Source organism: Drosophila ficusphila, unplaced genomic scaffold (assembly GCF_018152265.1).
Source record: "Drosophila ficusphila isolate 14025-0441.05 unplaced genomic scaffold, ASM1815226v1 contig_198, whole genome shotgun sequence".
Lineage (NCBI taxonomy): Eukaryota > Metazoa > Arthropoda > Insecta > Diptera > Drosophilidae > Drosophila > Drosophila ficusphila.
Window position 1 is genome coordinate 10,904,991 of NW_025064092.1, and position 13,441 is coordinate 10,918,431.

General features: G+C 43.3%; 5 protein-coding genes and 1 long non-coding RNA gene across 8 annotated transcripts in view; 3 read left to right on the forward strand and 3 right to left on the reverse strand.

The window, feature by feature from the left end:
- LOC108092969 overlaps nucleotides 1-4,495 on the forward strand; it is a 37,308-nt gene extending 32,813 nt beyond the window's left edge. The window contains 3 exon segments of the mRNA XM_017192858.2: nucleotides 477-670; nucleotides 865-961; nucleotides 2,886-4,495. Of these exon segments, the coding sequence (XP_017048347.1) occupies nucleotides 477-670; nucleotides 865-961; nucleotides 2,886-3,043 (449 nt within the window). The 3' untranslated portion in view covers nucleotides 3,044-4,495.
- A 1,205-nt stretch (nucleotides 4,496-5,700) lies between these two features.
- On the forward strand, nucleotides 5,701-9,290 carry LOC108092816. Of its 2 annotated transcripts, XR_001771452.1 has the most exons (9): nucleotides 5,701-5,817; nucleotides 5,875-5,939; nucleotides 6,028-6,100; nucleotides 6,154-6,280; nucleotides 6,346-6,432; nucleotides 6,507-6,589; nucleotides 6,664-6,750; nucleotides 6,858-6,969; nucleotides 8,158-9,290. It is a non-coding gene; the product is annotated as an uncharacterized LOC108092816 (long non-coding RNA). The 2 variants fall into 2 exon arrangements; XR_001771451.1 differs by having other exon boundaries at nucleotides 6,028-6,280.
- Nucleotides 9,291-10,066: 776 nt separating this feature from the next.
- Nucleotides 10,067-11,007, reverse strand: LOC108092815 (coiled-coil domain-containing protein 25). The gene is made up of 2 exons (XM_017192591.1): nucleotides 10,965-11,007; nucleotides 10,067-10,907 (listed from the first exon to the last, which is right to left on the reverse strand). The coding sequence occupies exon 2, from the start codon at nucleotides 10,777-10,779 to the stop codon at nucleotides 10,150-10,152; it is 630 nt and encodes a 209-aa protein (XP_017048080.1). The 5' UTR covers nucleotides 10,780-10,907; nucleotides 10,965-11,007; the 3' UTR covers nucleotides 10,067-10,149.
- A 159-nt stretch (nucleotides 11,008-11,166) lies between these two features.
- LOC108092978 (gastrula zinc finger protein XlCGF26.1) lies at nucleotides 11,167-12,604 on the forward strand. Its single transcript, XM_017192870.1, has one exon. It carries the CDS (start codon nucleotides 11,254-11,256, stop codon nucleotides 12,550-12,552), a length of 1,299 nt encoding a protein of 432 aa, XP_017048359.1. The 5' UTR covers nucleotides 11,167-11,253; the 3' UTR covers nucleotides 12,553-12,604.
- LOC108092981 (protein brawnin) lies at nucleotides 12,587-12,859 on the reverse strand. The gene has a single exon (XM_017192873.2). The coding sequence runs from the start codon at nucleotides 12,857-12,859 to the stop codon at nucleotides 12,674-12,676; it is 186 nt and encodes a 61-aa protein (XP_017048362.1). The 3' UTR covers nucleotides 12,587-12,673.
- Nucleotides 12,834-13,403, reverse strand: LOC108092980 (small integral membrane protein 4). 2 transcript variants are annotated; one of them, XM_017192871.1, is made up of 3 exons: nucleotides 13,324-13,403; nucleotides 13,006-13,249; nucleotides 12,834-12,950 (listed from the first exon to the last, which is right to left on the reverse strand). In XM_017192871.1, exons 2-3 carry the CDS (start codon nucleotides 13,157-13,159, stop codon nucleotides 12,865-12,867), a joined length of 240 nt encoding a protein of 79 aa, XP_017048360.1. In that variant the 5' UTR covers nucleotides 13,160-13,249; nucleotides 13,324-13,403; the 3' UTR covers nucleotides 12,834-12,864. The 2 variants fall into 2 exon arrangements, with proteins under 2 accessions (XP_017048360.1, XP_017048361.1); XM_017192872.1 differs by having other exon boundaries at nucleotides 13,340-13,375.
- Between the last annotated feature and the right edge of the window lie 38 nt (nucleotides 13,404-13,441).

Sequence of the window (13,441 nt, forward strand, 5' to 3'; positions counted from 1 at the left end):
GATATGGTTTACTTTAGGGTCATATGCGAGAATATGTCTTTGTTATTCCCTAAGATTAATATAAATCCTCACTAATTTCGTAATAACCATTTTGAAGCGAACATAGATTAGGGAAGACATCTGCGTAATAGGAGGTGTTTCCACTCGCGGAATAATAAGTTTCCACGGATGTGGCACACATGTAGCCGGGAATGAAATCCTGCGGCTAAAGTCGCTGATTCGGTGGCTTAATAAATCCCAATACACAATCCCAATTCCCAAGCCAAACGCAATCGCAATCGCAATCCATTTGTTTATCGCGGAGATTTCACGTCGGCGATAATTGAATTCGAGCCCGACTCTCGACTCTTGAGTTATTTACGCGCAATACGTGCGACCAGTTTACAGTCCCAACAAATCCGTGTTGTTTTATGGCCAAAGGAGAAACACAGTCCGTTGGCATCGAAGACAAATAAACAAATCGCAATATTTTTCAGGACCCAAGATCATCGTGCGCACCGAGGAGGTGCTGATTGTGGGATTGGTCCTGGTGCTCTGGGTGGGCGCCATCATGCTCTTCTTCAACCGGTGGGGCAAGATCCGGATGCTGGAGCCCTACCAGCCGAAGTTCCAGCAGCAGCACCGCAGCTCCTGTCCACTGGTCGACTTGGATGCGGTCACCACGCACCAGGTAAGTAGATCATCCAAACGTTTATTCACTGTATTTCATCTGATACCTTATTAAATGTAATACTTCATTTAGTAAAGGTTTCCCTTGGCAACTATTTGAAATAAAATCCACTTTGAACCTCGAGCAACTTTATCCGTATATCTGTATATCGGAAATTCAACGCCTGACATATATGTTTTTTATGTTTTTTTCAGCGCTCCTCCGTGTCGCGAATGTCGATGGGCATGGTGCACAATCTCAATATGCCGACGTGTCAATTTGCGGCCTATAATCCCAACATTTATGCCAAGGGTATGTACGTCATTTGCTTGCCCTTTCATCCGCCTCCCCTTTTTTTTTTGCACACGTACCATCCAAGCAGCCAACCCTCCAACCCTCCAACCTCCAACCCCCATCAGACCATCAGACCTCCCCGAATGCAATTAAAATCGAACATCCATCGAGCTCAAAGTATCCGCAACTTGTACTGCATACTTTTGTGCGTCGCCAAGAGCGGTTGGCCACAGTGGGTCAAGATCTATTTGGATTGGAAAACACTTACCGAAAATAATTATAAGGGGTTCAGGTTCAGAAAACCATGTTCTATGAGTTCTCCATACACAACAGGTTGTTTCAAAGAGGGAAACCTATTATTAAATTGAAATTCGAATACCATATTGTTGGGCTTAGTCACACTTGAATTCAATAAAGTGGTTAAACATATGCAGACATCTGTTCGCATTGCAAATCCACTTAGCTCTGTTGTAAGCCCTCCCAGGAAACGCGACGCGAATCGAAATACTTATGCGTAATGCTCGCTATTTGAAACGTTCATTAATGCGCCCGCCCCCCTCGAGGGCCACGCCCCCAAAAGCTGGTGAAACGGCATTTAGTTGTAGTCACTTTTCCGCTCCGATTTCAATGCCAGGACGTTTTTTTTTAATGAGTTGCCAGACAATTAATTTGCCGCTGAGCGAAGGCAGCGGAGCGCATGTGAAAGCAAATAACAATACAATTTTAATGCCTCTGCTGGCTGGGGATTCCCCTCCGGTTCTTGTACTCCACATCCACACTCGCATCCCCTCCAGAGTTGCGCAATTAAATCTCGTGGAAACTCGGGGAACGAATGGCCAGGAGGACAAGCCAAGATAAAGATACGCACATAAAACATGTAAGGGCGACCTACACTGGAAAAATATTTACTTGAAAATGGGATAAAAATTGAAAAAAATCGACTAAATAAAACAAATTCTAATGATGCAGTTTGATAGAGAATTAAAATATAAATTTTTAGAGGTATGCCACTGCAATATTATGAATAAATGAATTATGGATGAATATTAGAAAAGTTATGGATAAGAATTAGTGAAATTTGGTCAATTTTCAGCAAAGCCATTTCTTGGAAATTCGGAAAGGGGTTGTATCATGAAAATTCAAAAAATAAAAATCGATTTTATAATGCAGTTTGCTCAAGAATTTAACCACAAATTTAAGGTATGCCACTTTGAAATCGGATTTGAATTAAAGTTATGGGCATACAACATTGTTAATCCCCTGCCGTTTGTTTCAGTGCAAAAAATAAAGGCAGCGCTGATAATATGTGGTTAAATCTGCAGGAGGCGTCGCGGTGGAAGTGCTGAGTTGAGACCTTGGTACCTTGGCGGAAAGTATATCAAGTTGAGTCAGGAGAAGGCAGCCCAAAAGGGTTCCCCAATCGCAGGAGGCAGAAGGCGATGGAGAGCACGTGACACGAGCTTGTTCTGACCTACAAATTAAAACGAGAATTGAACAGCATGAGAATTAAATCAAATGCTCTTAACTAACCATGTTGGCCAAGTACACTCTGTCCATCAATTTGTGGTTTCGATAATTGAGTACAAATTGAGCCAAACATGTTGACCAATTAGGATGTTCACAAACTAGTTTTCCAAAGATAATTGAATGCACTTTTGCGGAGGCAATTCTGTTTGTAAATATAGTGAATAATTAATTTAAATTGTTGGGTTATTTATTTGGTTATGCACTGAGTAGAAAATATTTTTTATTGCCTTGAATCCACAAACTTTTATCCTGACATCACGCACCCATCCCCAGACATTTTCGGGTCGCCTCAGCGAATCTGCTAGCTCATATTCATGCCCTGCTGATTGTTGCCTCAGCTGGAGCAAGTGTGCGACCTCCAGACACTAATTTATCCCGGGAGCTAACCATTATCCTTTATTTCGCGTACTTTCAGGCTACGCCTCGCATGTTTCGGCGTCGCGGCCCCGCCAAAATTCGGTGTTTGTGGGTGCCAGTACCAGTCACTACTTGATGCCAAGGCCGCCGCGGAAGACCCGATCTGCGATGGACCTGCACTCCATGGTCCTGGACGAGAGTGCCGAGCAGGTGTAGGCCTCACTGGGGAGGTCCTGCGGTCGAGTTTTTTTTTGGGAGAGTGTGCTAGGTCAGTCTACAAGTCGGTGGGGTGTGCGTGCGTATGTGAGTTCCATTTTCTTGGGGGTCCTTTAAAGTAAATTACTGCTCCAATAATTTCTAGAGTTGTTGAATCTTCTGTTAAAGTTTTTAAAGTGTACTACAAAAAATCTTCAATCAGAAAGTCTTATTTGAAGTGCTCTGAGTAGATGTTTTTTACTAAGAGCAACCAGTGTTTCCGTTTCCATAAATTGCAATTTAATTTTATTATTTATTATTTTCGACTCGCAAAAGAAAATGGATAACTTAGTGGTGAAAATGCGGTTTATTTTTTATCAGGGGCCTGCAACTGAGGGAGAAAAGAATGATGGGTGGATTAGCACTGTCCAATATTTGCAACTATATATGTATATTAGCCACTCCCAACAAACTTAATGCCATTTTCAACCCTCTCTGTCGCACACACACCTATTTCTGTGCTGGCACAGAGTCAATTTGAGTCAATTTTATTTAGGACCAGTTAACACACACGAAAGTATCGGCTTAACACACCGCAATTATGTAGGAGTATCTATCTTAGAGTGTTCTTAGCCCTATCCAGTTACTCAACGTAGTCTTTGCCTAACAAAACACATTTTCCTAGCGTGTTTCTACTCCTACTCCACAGTATTGGATGCCAGAGCAAATTGTTAAATAAACTCACGTATACACTTAAAGTAATTGAATATATCCGCGAAACTGTTTAGTTCGTAAGCCTAAAGCTCAAAAATCAATTAGCATGAACCTCCAAACTCGACCAATTGTCTGGAACGAATATGTTTTTCCAGCACCTCTGTACGGCACTCTAAATGTACCTAAACTTAAGTGATTTCGACCAAGGAAAACTAGAAAAGTATGCAGATAGAGGGGGCGGGAACGATTAGATGGAAAAACGAACAACTAACTAACGAAAGCTTTAAATTCTTTGGGTCTCCTGGGGACCTGCAAAACCAAAGCCCATCCAGTTCGAAGTAAACTTAACCAAAGCTGAGGACTATACTTTAGGCGTAAGATAAAACTACAGACGTGTGTAAGTTTCTACAAAAATGTCTAGTGGAAAATATGTGGATCAATGTACACTGTAACAAAAAACCAAAGAAAACCAAAAGAATATAACCTCAACTTAAAGATAAATCACACAGTCATACCGTTTTTCTTCACAACTCGGAAACCAAATGAAAAGCTAAAGTCGTTGAAAACAAATGTTAAATTAACTCGTTTACAATATTTACAAGAGCCTGAGCAAAACCAATTATATATATACACTCGTGTACTATATCAAAAACTAACTTACGTTTACATAAATATTATTATATACATGTACGAGTATGTTTAAATAAACCCAAGAGGAATTATATACATTTTGAAGAATTCAATTAAAATTATATTTGAAGCAAAGCGAGTGTTTTACTTGGAGTTTCCTTTAGCGCAGATCGACCTTCGACCTTGGCTAATCCGAATCTCAAGAGCTTCGATTCGATTCCAATTCTAGTTCTGGCCAAGTGGGAGGCAGATGTTCTGGGTAATGTTTCGGCCAAAGTGTTTATGGTGTGTGGGCGTGTCATAAAGTACAGAGCTATTTGCTTTCGACTCTTAATAACCCGGAATATGGATGCGGGGCAAATTGGTGTCACCCCACGCTGGGACCCCATAAACGGGCAACATTTCACAGATGTCGTCGGACTCGAACTCGGCGGTTCGATTGGTTTGGCCGAGTTTTCGAAGGCTTCTTTGTTGGCCATAAACACATTTGACAAGGCGGGTAAATGGCCAACAGTGCGATGGGAGGAGTGGGCGTGGTGGCGGGGCCAATAAACGGAAGCCATTCCATGTCTGGCCATCTCGACCATCGGGTTCAAGTGCAGCCGATTTATGATGGCACCAGAGCTGCGTTTGCGGCCATTCTAGCCATTTTGAAGCCCTTTTTAGCTTTAACTGCCTAAATGGCTCACAAGTGAAATCATTTTTGGCAGTTGATACAGTTTTGGACGGAAAAGAGCAGTCGTCCCAGCATTGGCAGCACTCTCTGCAGCGGAGGGAAAGGGGAGAGGAAGGACCTTGATGTCGCCGCGGGCCACAAATCAAACGCCATCCCATTTTTCTCCTCCTCTTAATTTGCAGCTGGACAGAAAATAGAATTACGCACTACGAAGATTGTGATCCCACGCTTTTGGAGAAAAAGGAGCTACAGGACATCGGACATACTGCATAAACATATAGTAAACAGCAGCCGAATTGCTATATTTATCGCAATGCAATATGTGGCAATAATCATACAACGGCTGTAAATCAAAATTTAACGTGCAGCACGCAACTTAACAGTCAAATGTTAAATAACATTAATAAAAATGAAAAAATAAATAACATGAATAATTAATGTTAATGTAATGTAAATAACTTTATGTGCCCCTCAAGGTATGCAATGAAAATTTTATATTTTGTATTTTAACGTCTTTTACGTGCCCCCCAAGGTATGCAATGAAAATTTTATATTTCTAACGTCTTTCTGTCATTACAATTCCCAACCGTTTCTGGCCAATCTGTCATGGGATACCAGCTAATTTGGGCCGAAGAATTAGTCATCGGTGAGACCGGAAGTTCCCATCTGGAACTTGTCCGAGTATCTAGTGTGTGTGTTTGTGGAGTGATTGTGCTTATGGTGCATGGTGGTACTGGCCTCCACTCCCGGACGCAGTGCATCGGCCGCATAAGTGGTAAATATTTAATAATTGAAATAAATATGGTGAAATAATTAGTGCTCTTGGTTGCAGGCTAAGAATGGTTGCCTTCTTCCCTGGAGTGGATTTCGGGATGCAGTGCATCAACATTGAACCTGGTGGGTTTCAATAAATTAAATTAAATATAGAGTTATATTTTAAATTAAAGTTTATAATTACTTATTTATACTATTCTTTTAATTGCAGATCTGTAGTGCTTCTTTTCAAGTTGGAATGGACTTGTGGACTTCAGAATAGAGCGCATCAAGAACCAAACTGAGTGAGTACCAATCTTAAAAGTTTAAGATTTAGTTTTAAGTAAGTAAGACATAGTTTTGTAAGTAAAGTAAGCCGGAGTCATCGCCCGCTGCCAACGTACAAGGATCGCTGAGAAATAAACAACTTTATCACCTTCATCGCTCATCTTCAGCAACACGGAGTGGACAACTTGCCAAAAAAGGTAGTATTTTAGCGAGTCGTTAAATAGTTATATAAATTTCTAAATATATCTTTATTTATTTCCAGGTGTTGGTGTGTTTGCAGTCGTTGCTGAAGATAGATGGCGATACCATGGCACTACTATCCAGGCTGCAGCTTCGAGAACCTAGCTAGGTGTGTATTATTAATACAAAATATTTTAACTCAATATTAATATTTTATCACTTGTTTATATTATTTCGTTACAGGTTCCAGGTTTGTTTGTGTTTCTTAAATGGACGTTGGTGCTTGGGTACTAGTGTCCAGACTGCAGAATGGAGAACCTAGCAAGGTACGTATTATTGATCCGAACTAATTTATCACAAAAATAATATAATATTGCTTATTTTAATTATTTCGTTACAGGTTCCAAGTGTGTGTGTTTGTATTTCTTAAACGGACGTTGATACTTGGGTACTAGTATTCAGTCTGCAGATTCGAGAACCTAACAAGGTACGTATTATTCATCCAAACAAATTTGCACTAATATGTATTATTAATTCAAACTAATTTAACACAATATTAATACAATATTATTTGTTTAAATTATTTCGTTACAGGTTCCAAGTGTGTGTTTGTTTTTGTGTTTGTTAAATGGATGTTGATGCCGAGAGCACCTTAAATTTACCTGAAAACAGGATGCAGGACACAGGATACTTGAGATTATACGCAGTGAGTACCATATTTGTTTATTAATTTTATAATTTTAAGATTACCCCTTGTATGGGCTCGGATATAAGTCGAGTTAGGAATATTTTGAGAAAGACTATTATTATTTTACCTGCTTATAATTTCCCAAGAAAGCTTTAAGAATAGGTGTGATGTAAAATTATTTAGATCATAAAACGCCAAGAAAACTGAAATGTTGGTGTGATATTGCTGGTTCAACAGAATTCCAGCGGAGTCAGCTCATAAAATGAGGGAACAAAAAACATCCACCCCAACAGCAAATTCCATGAACATTATTACCACACTCGCAATTTGGCCAAAATTATGAACATTCAGCTGGAACCTAATCTACAAAACGCTTAACGATGACAATGGCGAGGGGAATCTGCATGACAATGTGAATTAATTCCAGACACACGACCGTATCCATTCTGGGGTCCCATTTGGGGACACCACATCGGTGGCCATGCGAATCTCGGTCAGTTGTGTGTCAAAGATTGATTGGCATGGCCGCGTAAAAATTAAGTACAAGTGTCTAATATGGGATGGTATAGATTTATGGACTAAAGGCCAAAGTTATGCACCTAGCTTGTGTTTATAATCTTCCCTGAAAGTCAGTCGAACGTTTTCCCTGATTTTCAATTTGCTTTTGGCGCTCTTTCTTCGTTATCTTTGATTCGTCCACTGAGGGACATTTAAATGGAACTTCGGCCCCAGCATCCACACGTCAGCAATTGTTATTGTTGGGGAGCAAACGCCGGAAGCCTTCAACGCCCCCGACTCTTAGCGGAATCTTCGTTTTCGATGCAAGGACACGCACAGCTATTGCGCACATGCAGTTCCCTTTCTCCGCTTCCGTACATTTCCATTTCCATTTCCCTATTTTCCCTTCGTCCCTCGGCAGAACCATAACATTTTCAGTGCAGCGCGCTCGCTTTTCCGACTTTTCCCACCGACTCCCACATGAGCGATCACTTTAATTGCCGCAGCTTTGTTTCGATGCCAGCGGTCATAAACGTAAATCAGAATTTTGGATGGCTCAAACGCGGTGGCAGACGTGTAGGAATTTTAGCCTTAATGTTCTGATTTTTTTTGGAAACTTAGTATGCTTCTTACATCTCTTCAAAAATTAAATTTATTCCAGCATTTAAGCCGTTCCTTTTCAACTAACCATTTCCTTGTTTTTCTGAGTGAATGGCTCGATCTTTTAGGAGCACCAATTTAGCTAATCTGCCATAAGGATGGGGAATATTTTTGAAATGTATGCAGAGTGTTTCCCGCTCGCCCCTGCTAATAGTTTGTCCGGCTGATGGATGGCCTCCTTGCTCCGCCGGCAGGATGAATTGCGCCCCAGGAAGTCCGGATGACTGGAAGACCGGCTAGCCGCCCTCCGAGTGACGTACATCCACCCATACATCAAGTGCAAGCAGACATGAAATTTGATTACCAAAACAGCAGTGCTGGCTTTTAGCCGGCAAACCAAACACATTTTCTTCCGCCCATTGTACAGCGTACAGAATATGATTAATCGCAGCTGCAAATGCAGCTGCAGTCCGAGCGAAAGCCACTGGCTAATCAGTTTTCCTGTCTTTCGTCAACACCAAGATGGCACGGAGTGGGTCTGCTAATTATGTTGGGGATGAAATCGGACCACCCCCATTTCGCCAGGACATTGTGGTGTGCTTTCTTAAGCCTACACAAGGAGAAAATACAAAGAAATTGGTAAGACATATTCGTTCTTGGCTGAATTTCGAAGTCGATAAGCCAAGTCTTGGAGCTGCATAATTAAATTAATTATAATTAAAACAAATGAGTATTTCCATCTGAGGTAAAATTGTTTTTTGTTGAATTTGAAGTACTCTCTTCCCATTTTATTGTTGCGGTGCATCGTGCTGTGGTGACAAATGCAATAAAGAGCGAAGGCGAGAAGCTTTCATTGATGACGGTGGGGAGCATGGAGGCTTACTGTTGCCAGTTTGATTAATGACGGCGATTGCCACGACCGATGTGCGGATGGAGGATGGAGGAGGGAGAAGGGGGACTTCCGAGGGGCTTTCAGCGGAGTCTCCTTTGGCAGGGGCCGACCCCGGCATTGGCCACTTTCATGGCCAAGCCACTTTATTACTGCGAGGAGAACTAAGTTGTCTGCCCGGACGGCCATAAAACATCTTCACAGAGTCATTTTAAGTCAGAGAAAACGCTGCCACAAGCCGGGAATCAATCAGGAGGGGCGGCAAAGGGGGCGTAACCGGAGTGCAGCCCCACTGTCATCAATGTTTACGACTGGCCATAATGACGAAACACTGCGAAAAGGAGGAGGAGACTGGCATGGCATAATCAAAAGGACACGCAGCCTCATCAAGTTTTTCGCATTTTCGGGGGCTTCCCCTTTGTTGTTCGCCAGCCATTGTTGCTGGGAACAATGCGTGAAAATAAAACGACCGATAATGAGTGCGTTCCCGAGGCGAAGACGAGCGACGCTGACCCAAGCTTGGCCAGCTATACAGCCATACAACCTAACAGCCATTCATATCCATGTGCTGACAGCAAATTGTCCAGAAACTCAAAAAGGCAACAAGCCGTTGAAGCCATAAAACGCTTGGCAAAGAGCAAACCCAAAAACTGCCCCCTTCATAAACGCCCATAAAGATATGCTACGAAATAGTGAATGAGACACCAAGAAAACGGGAAAAGGTTTCTGGCAAAGGCTATCAATTTTGGGAAATAGCCAGATGTGCGAATCGTTTTCGAGACTATCAAGGAGCTTCAGCCAATTGAGCAAATCGCGAACGGGCTGTTTTCAATATTTTGAATCGTCGCGCTAATTTTATGTTTTGGTTGCAGAGCTGCCAGACTGTTCAATTCCATAAACATATCGTGTTAAAATTAATAGCATTGATGTTAGTTTACAGAAATGTTGACGCAGGATAAGCTTATGCCACTTAATAAGATTATCGATAGCAAATACGATTTTAGTACACATTTTTTAGCGCCAATATTTAAGCAAGTTGCAATAAAATTTTCTTGTCGAAGCATACTATTAAGTTAAAACCACCATAAACCACCTCGTATATCATTTAAAATAAGTGCAAGAATGCAATTTACAAAACGATTTGCGTACGATTTAATAAAAAAAATGGGATAACAGGTCGAGATTTTGGGAGAAATGCATCAGGATAAGGACTACATGAAGTCATCCGACTCGTTGCCTGCATCGTAGTTGGTTCGCATGTTCTCTGATTTTTGGAGGGAAGCGTAGCTGCGCAGTTCCGCCTCTAACTGGCGCTGCTTGGCGGCCTCCTTCTCCTGATCGCGCCGCTCCCTCTGCAGTTTCTTCTGATCCTGGCGCTCCGCGGCATCCCGGGCCTCTCGCAGTCCCCGGAAATCGGGATGCTCCTCCTCCGTCTTGGTCTTGTTCAGCCGGTTAACAATCTCATTGACGCGCTTCTCCAAACGGATACGGCGCACCGCCTTCTCGTCATGATAGGCAACCTGGCCGGGTTCCATGTCCGCCGTCTTCTTTAGGTTCTCCCACATGGTGTAGACCACCTCCAGATTGTTGACCTTGTTGCCTTGGATGCTGTTGGCCTTGCAGAGTTGGGCGGCATCCACCAGCACATCGCTGGGAATGTCATCGATCGTCTGTCCCTTTCGGAGTCTCAGGTAAACGTGGGCTGACGACAAATCGTGGACGTGGAACCACACGTCCTCCGGCCATCCCCAGCGGATTAGCTCCTCGTTCTCGTGCTTGTCGCGACCCATGTACAGCATCGCCGGCGGTTGGACTAAGTTGCTCTTGAAGTAGAACACCATTTCTTCGACTTTTAGAACACAATGCCAATGTTAAAGCTCCAGCAGGTGGTCACCAACTACTTCGTTATACTTATGAGGTATTTTGTGCTTATTCTTGGCTCGGCCGACCTCTGTGATGTTTCTTTTACCTAAACAAGGTAAAAAAGGTATTAAACTGGGAATATTTAATTTTTATTAATATTTACGTGCCGGTGCGTTAGAGATGGTCGGTAGGAAGTTGAAATGTAATCGGTTAGCCTGCGGGTAAGCTTATCAAGTTCCATGGCCAACTAGTTGATGTCGGATCTGATATATCGATAGTTAGCTAATGCACAAACCATTTCATAGCAAGCACACCCACCCTTATTGGCTTCCCATCTCTAGTTGTTTTATTTTTTATTGGTTGAGCGGTGCTTCGGATTGCACAGATTTTAATTCTCAATTGGCGGTCTTTTGCTGCTGTTATTTTGTTTAATTGTGAATTCTTCAAGCGAAATGCTGCGCCATATGACACTTGAGTCCGTCCGAGAGCTCTGTCGCACCTGTCTGCTCCAATTGGACAAAGAACCCATTAAAAAGGAGTTCATACCAGATGAGATTCCAATCAGCAAGGAGCTGCAACAGCTGCTCAATATCAACCCCTCCGAAGATTCGGCTAATCAGGATATGGAGCAATGCCTGCCCATCAAAATGTGCCTGGAATGCAGAGAGCTTGTTCAAAACTTCGAGAGGTTCCGTAGAAAAGCAGAGGAATGCAGGCAGCATCTTCTGGAAATGCTAAAAAAAGAAAAGAACATTCAGGAACCCACTTTCGAGGTGGTTTATGGCGACAGAGAGGAGGACCTTAGATCCCTGCATAGCTTGGAACCACCTGAACCCGAACCCGATCCAGATCCCATCGATGAACCCTCCGAAAAGCCGGAAAAACCGCCCAGAAAGTACTCCAGGGGCTCGAAGAACAGTCTGAAGTGCTCCTTGTGCCAGCACAGTTTTGCCCACCAGATCACCTTAGCGGCGCACATCCGCAAGGTACATGAGGGCAGCAAGCGACCCTTCCAATGCAATCAATGCGAGAAGGCCTACAGTTTCATGGGTGGTTTGTATACCCACATTAGGGAGGTGCACGCTCCCAAGGAGCGACGTCATCCCTGCGATCAGCCAGGCTGCGAGAGGGTCTACACCAGCCGCATCGCCATGCAGAAGCATAAAAGACTGAAGCACAGTCCCAGAGACAGGGACTCGGCGAAAAAGTTCATCTGCGAGCAGTGCGGTGCCAGCTTTAATCAGTCGGCCAATCTCAAGTACCATCTGAAAACGAAACATCCGACGGAAGACGAGATGGCCGCCAAGGAGAGCGGCGCCGGGGAGCGTCACTTCTGTGATATCTGCCAAAAGGAGTTCCATTCGCGGTATACCCTCAGGTACCACACATTGCAGCAGCACGAAGGACAGAAGGATCTGCCTCATGAATGCAAAGTTTGTGGTCGCCGGATGGCCAAGAAGTTCATGCTACTGCAACACATGCTGATGCACTCCAGTGACAAGTTGCCCTGCGAGCACTGCGGCAGGAGATTCGCCCGGAGATTCGAACTGGAGGCCCACGTGAGAGCGGTTCATCTGAAGCTCAAGCCCTTCGCTTGTCGACACTGTCCAGAGAGCTTTGCTTCGAGGAAAACGCTGAGACACCACGAGTACATTCACACGGGAGAAAAACCTTACGTTTGCAGCACCTGCGGACAAGCATTTCGCCAGCAGACGTGCCTCAAAAACCACCAAAAGGTGCACGAGAAATAGTCTCATCTAGCTTAAGACAGGCTACTCTTATAAATACAGTGATTAAGTCGAAGTTTCCTGACTTCTAACGTCTGCAAACTTAATTAGCTTTAATGACCAGCAAGTTGTCAATAACAAGGTTTTATGAAGAATCCGGAGGCTTGGCTGTGGGATCCACTTGTGTGCTGTGCTGCTCCCGTTCGATGTATTGGGGAAGATCCTCCAGTGGCCGATAGTACAGGTGAACTGCTTGCGATCCGGCCATCATGGAAGCCGTGGCGCAGGCAAGGAACTTCAAGTACTGGCCCCAGGACACTCCGGCGGGCATTGTGTTTAGTCAGCGCTGCTTTTGGTCCTCGCCTGCAAATTCTGCTGCTCCTCTACGTAGTTCTTGGCTTGACGACGCTTAAAAGTGCGATCTAAAAGATTTTCTCAGTCAGCTTTTGTAAGTAGGGAAAGAAGCATGATTCTTACAAAAATTCGTCTCGCCGACTGTCCAATTGATCATAGAGAATTCGAGGCCAGCACCCAGCAAGAAGAAGAGAGGCAGAAAGCGGTAGATTCCGAAGTGCTTCTTTCCGGGCCAACTGTCCAGCAGACGACGCACAGATCCGCTGTAGGGACTCATGTGTTTTCAGCCGGTGATTATATAATTCTCTGTCGTTCCGCCTTTTTCCTGGCCTATATTCAAGGCCTCTATCACATGTGTGCGTTTATTCTGTATACGGTTTGATAGATAAATTCAAGTTTTGTTAGTTTGGTTTTTTAAAATTTGTCAAAATATAAAGGGACCTTAAACTAGCCTCACGTTTCAATTTTGATTTGTTTCTTAACAATCAGCTGTTTTATTAGTGGTGGGTAAAGGCCCAAGCTTAGAGATGGACTCACGAATGTAAGCATTATATTTATG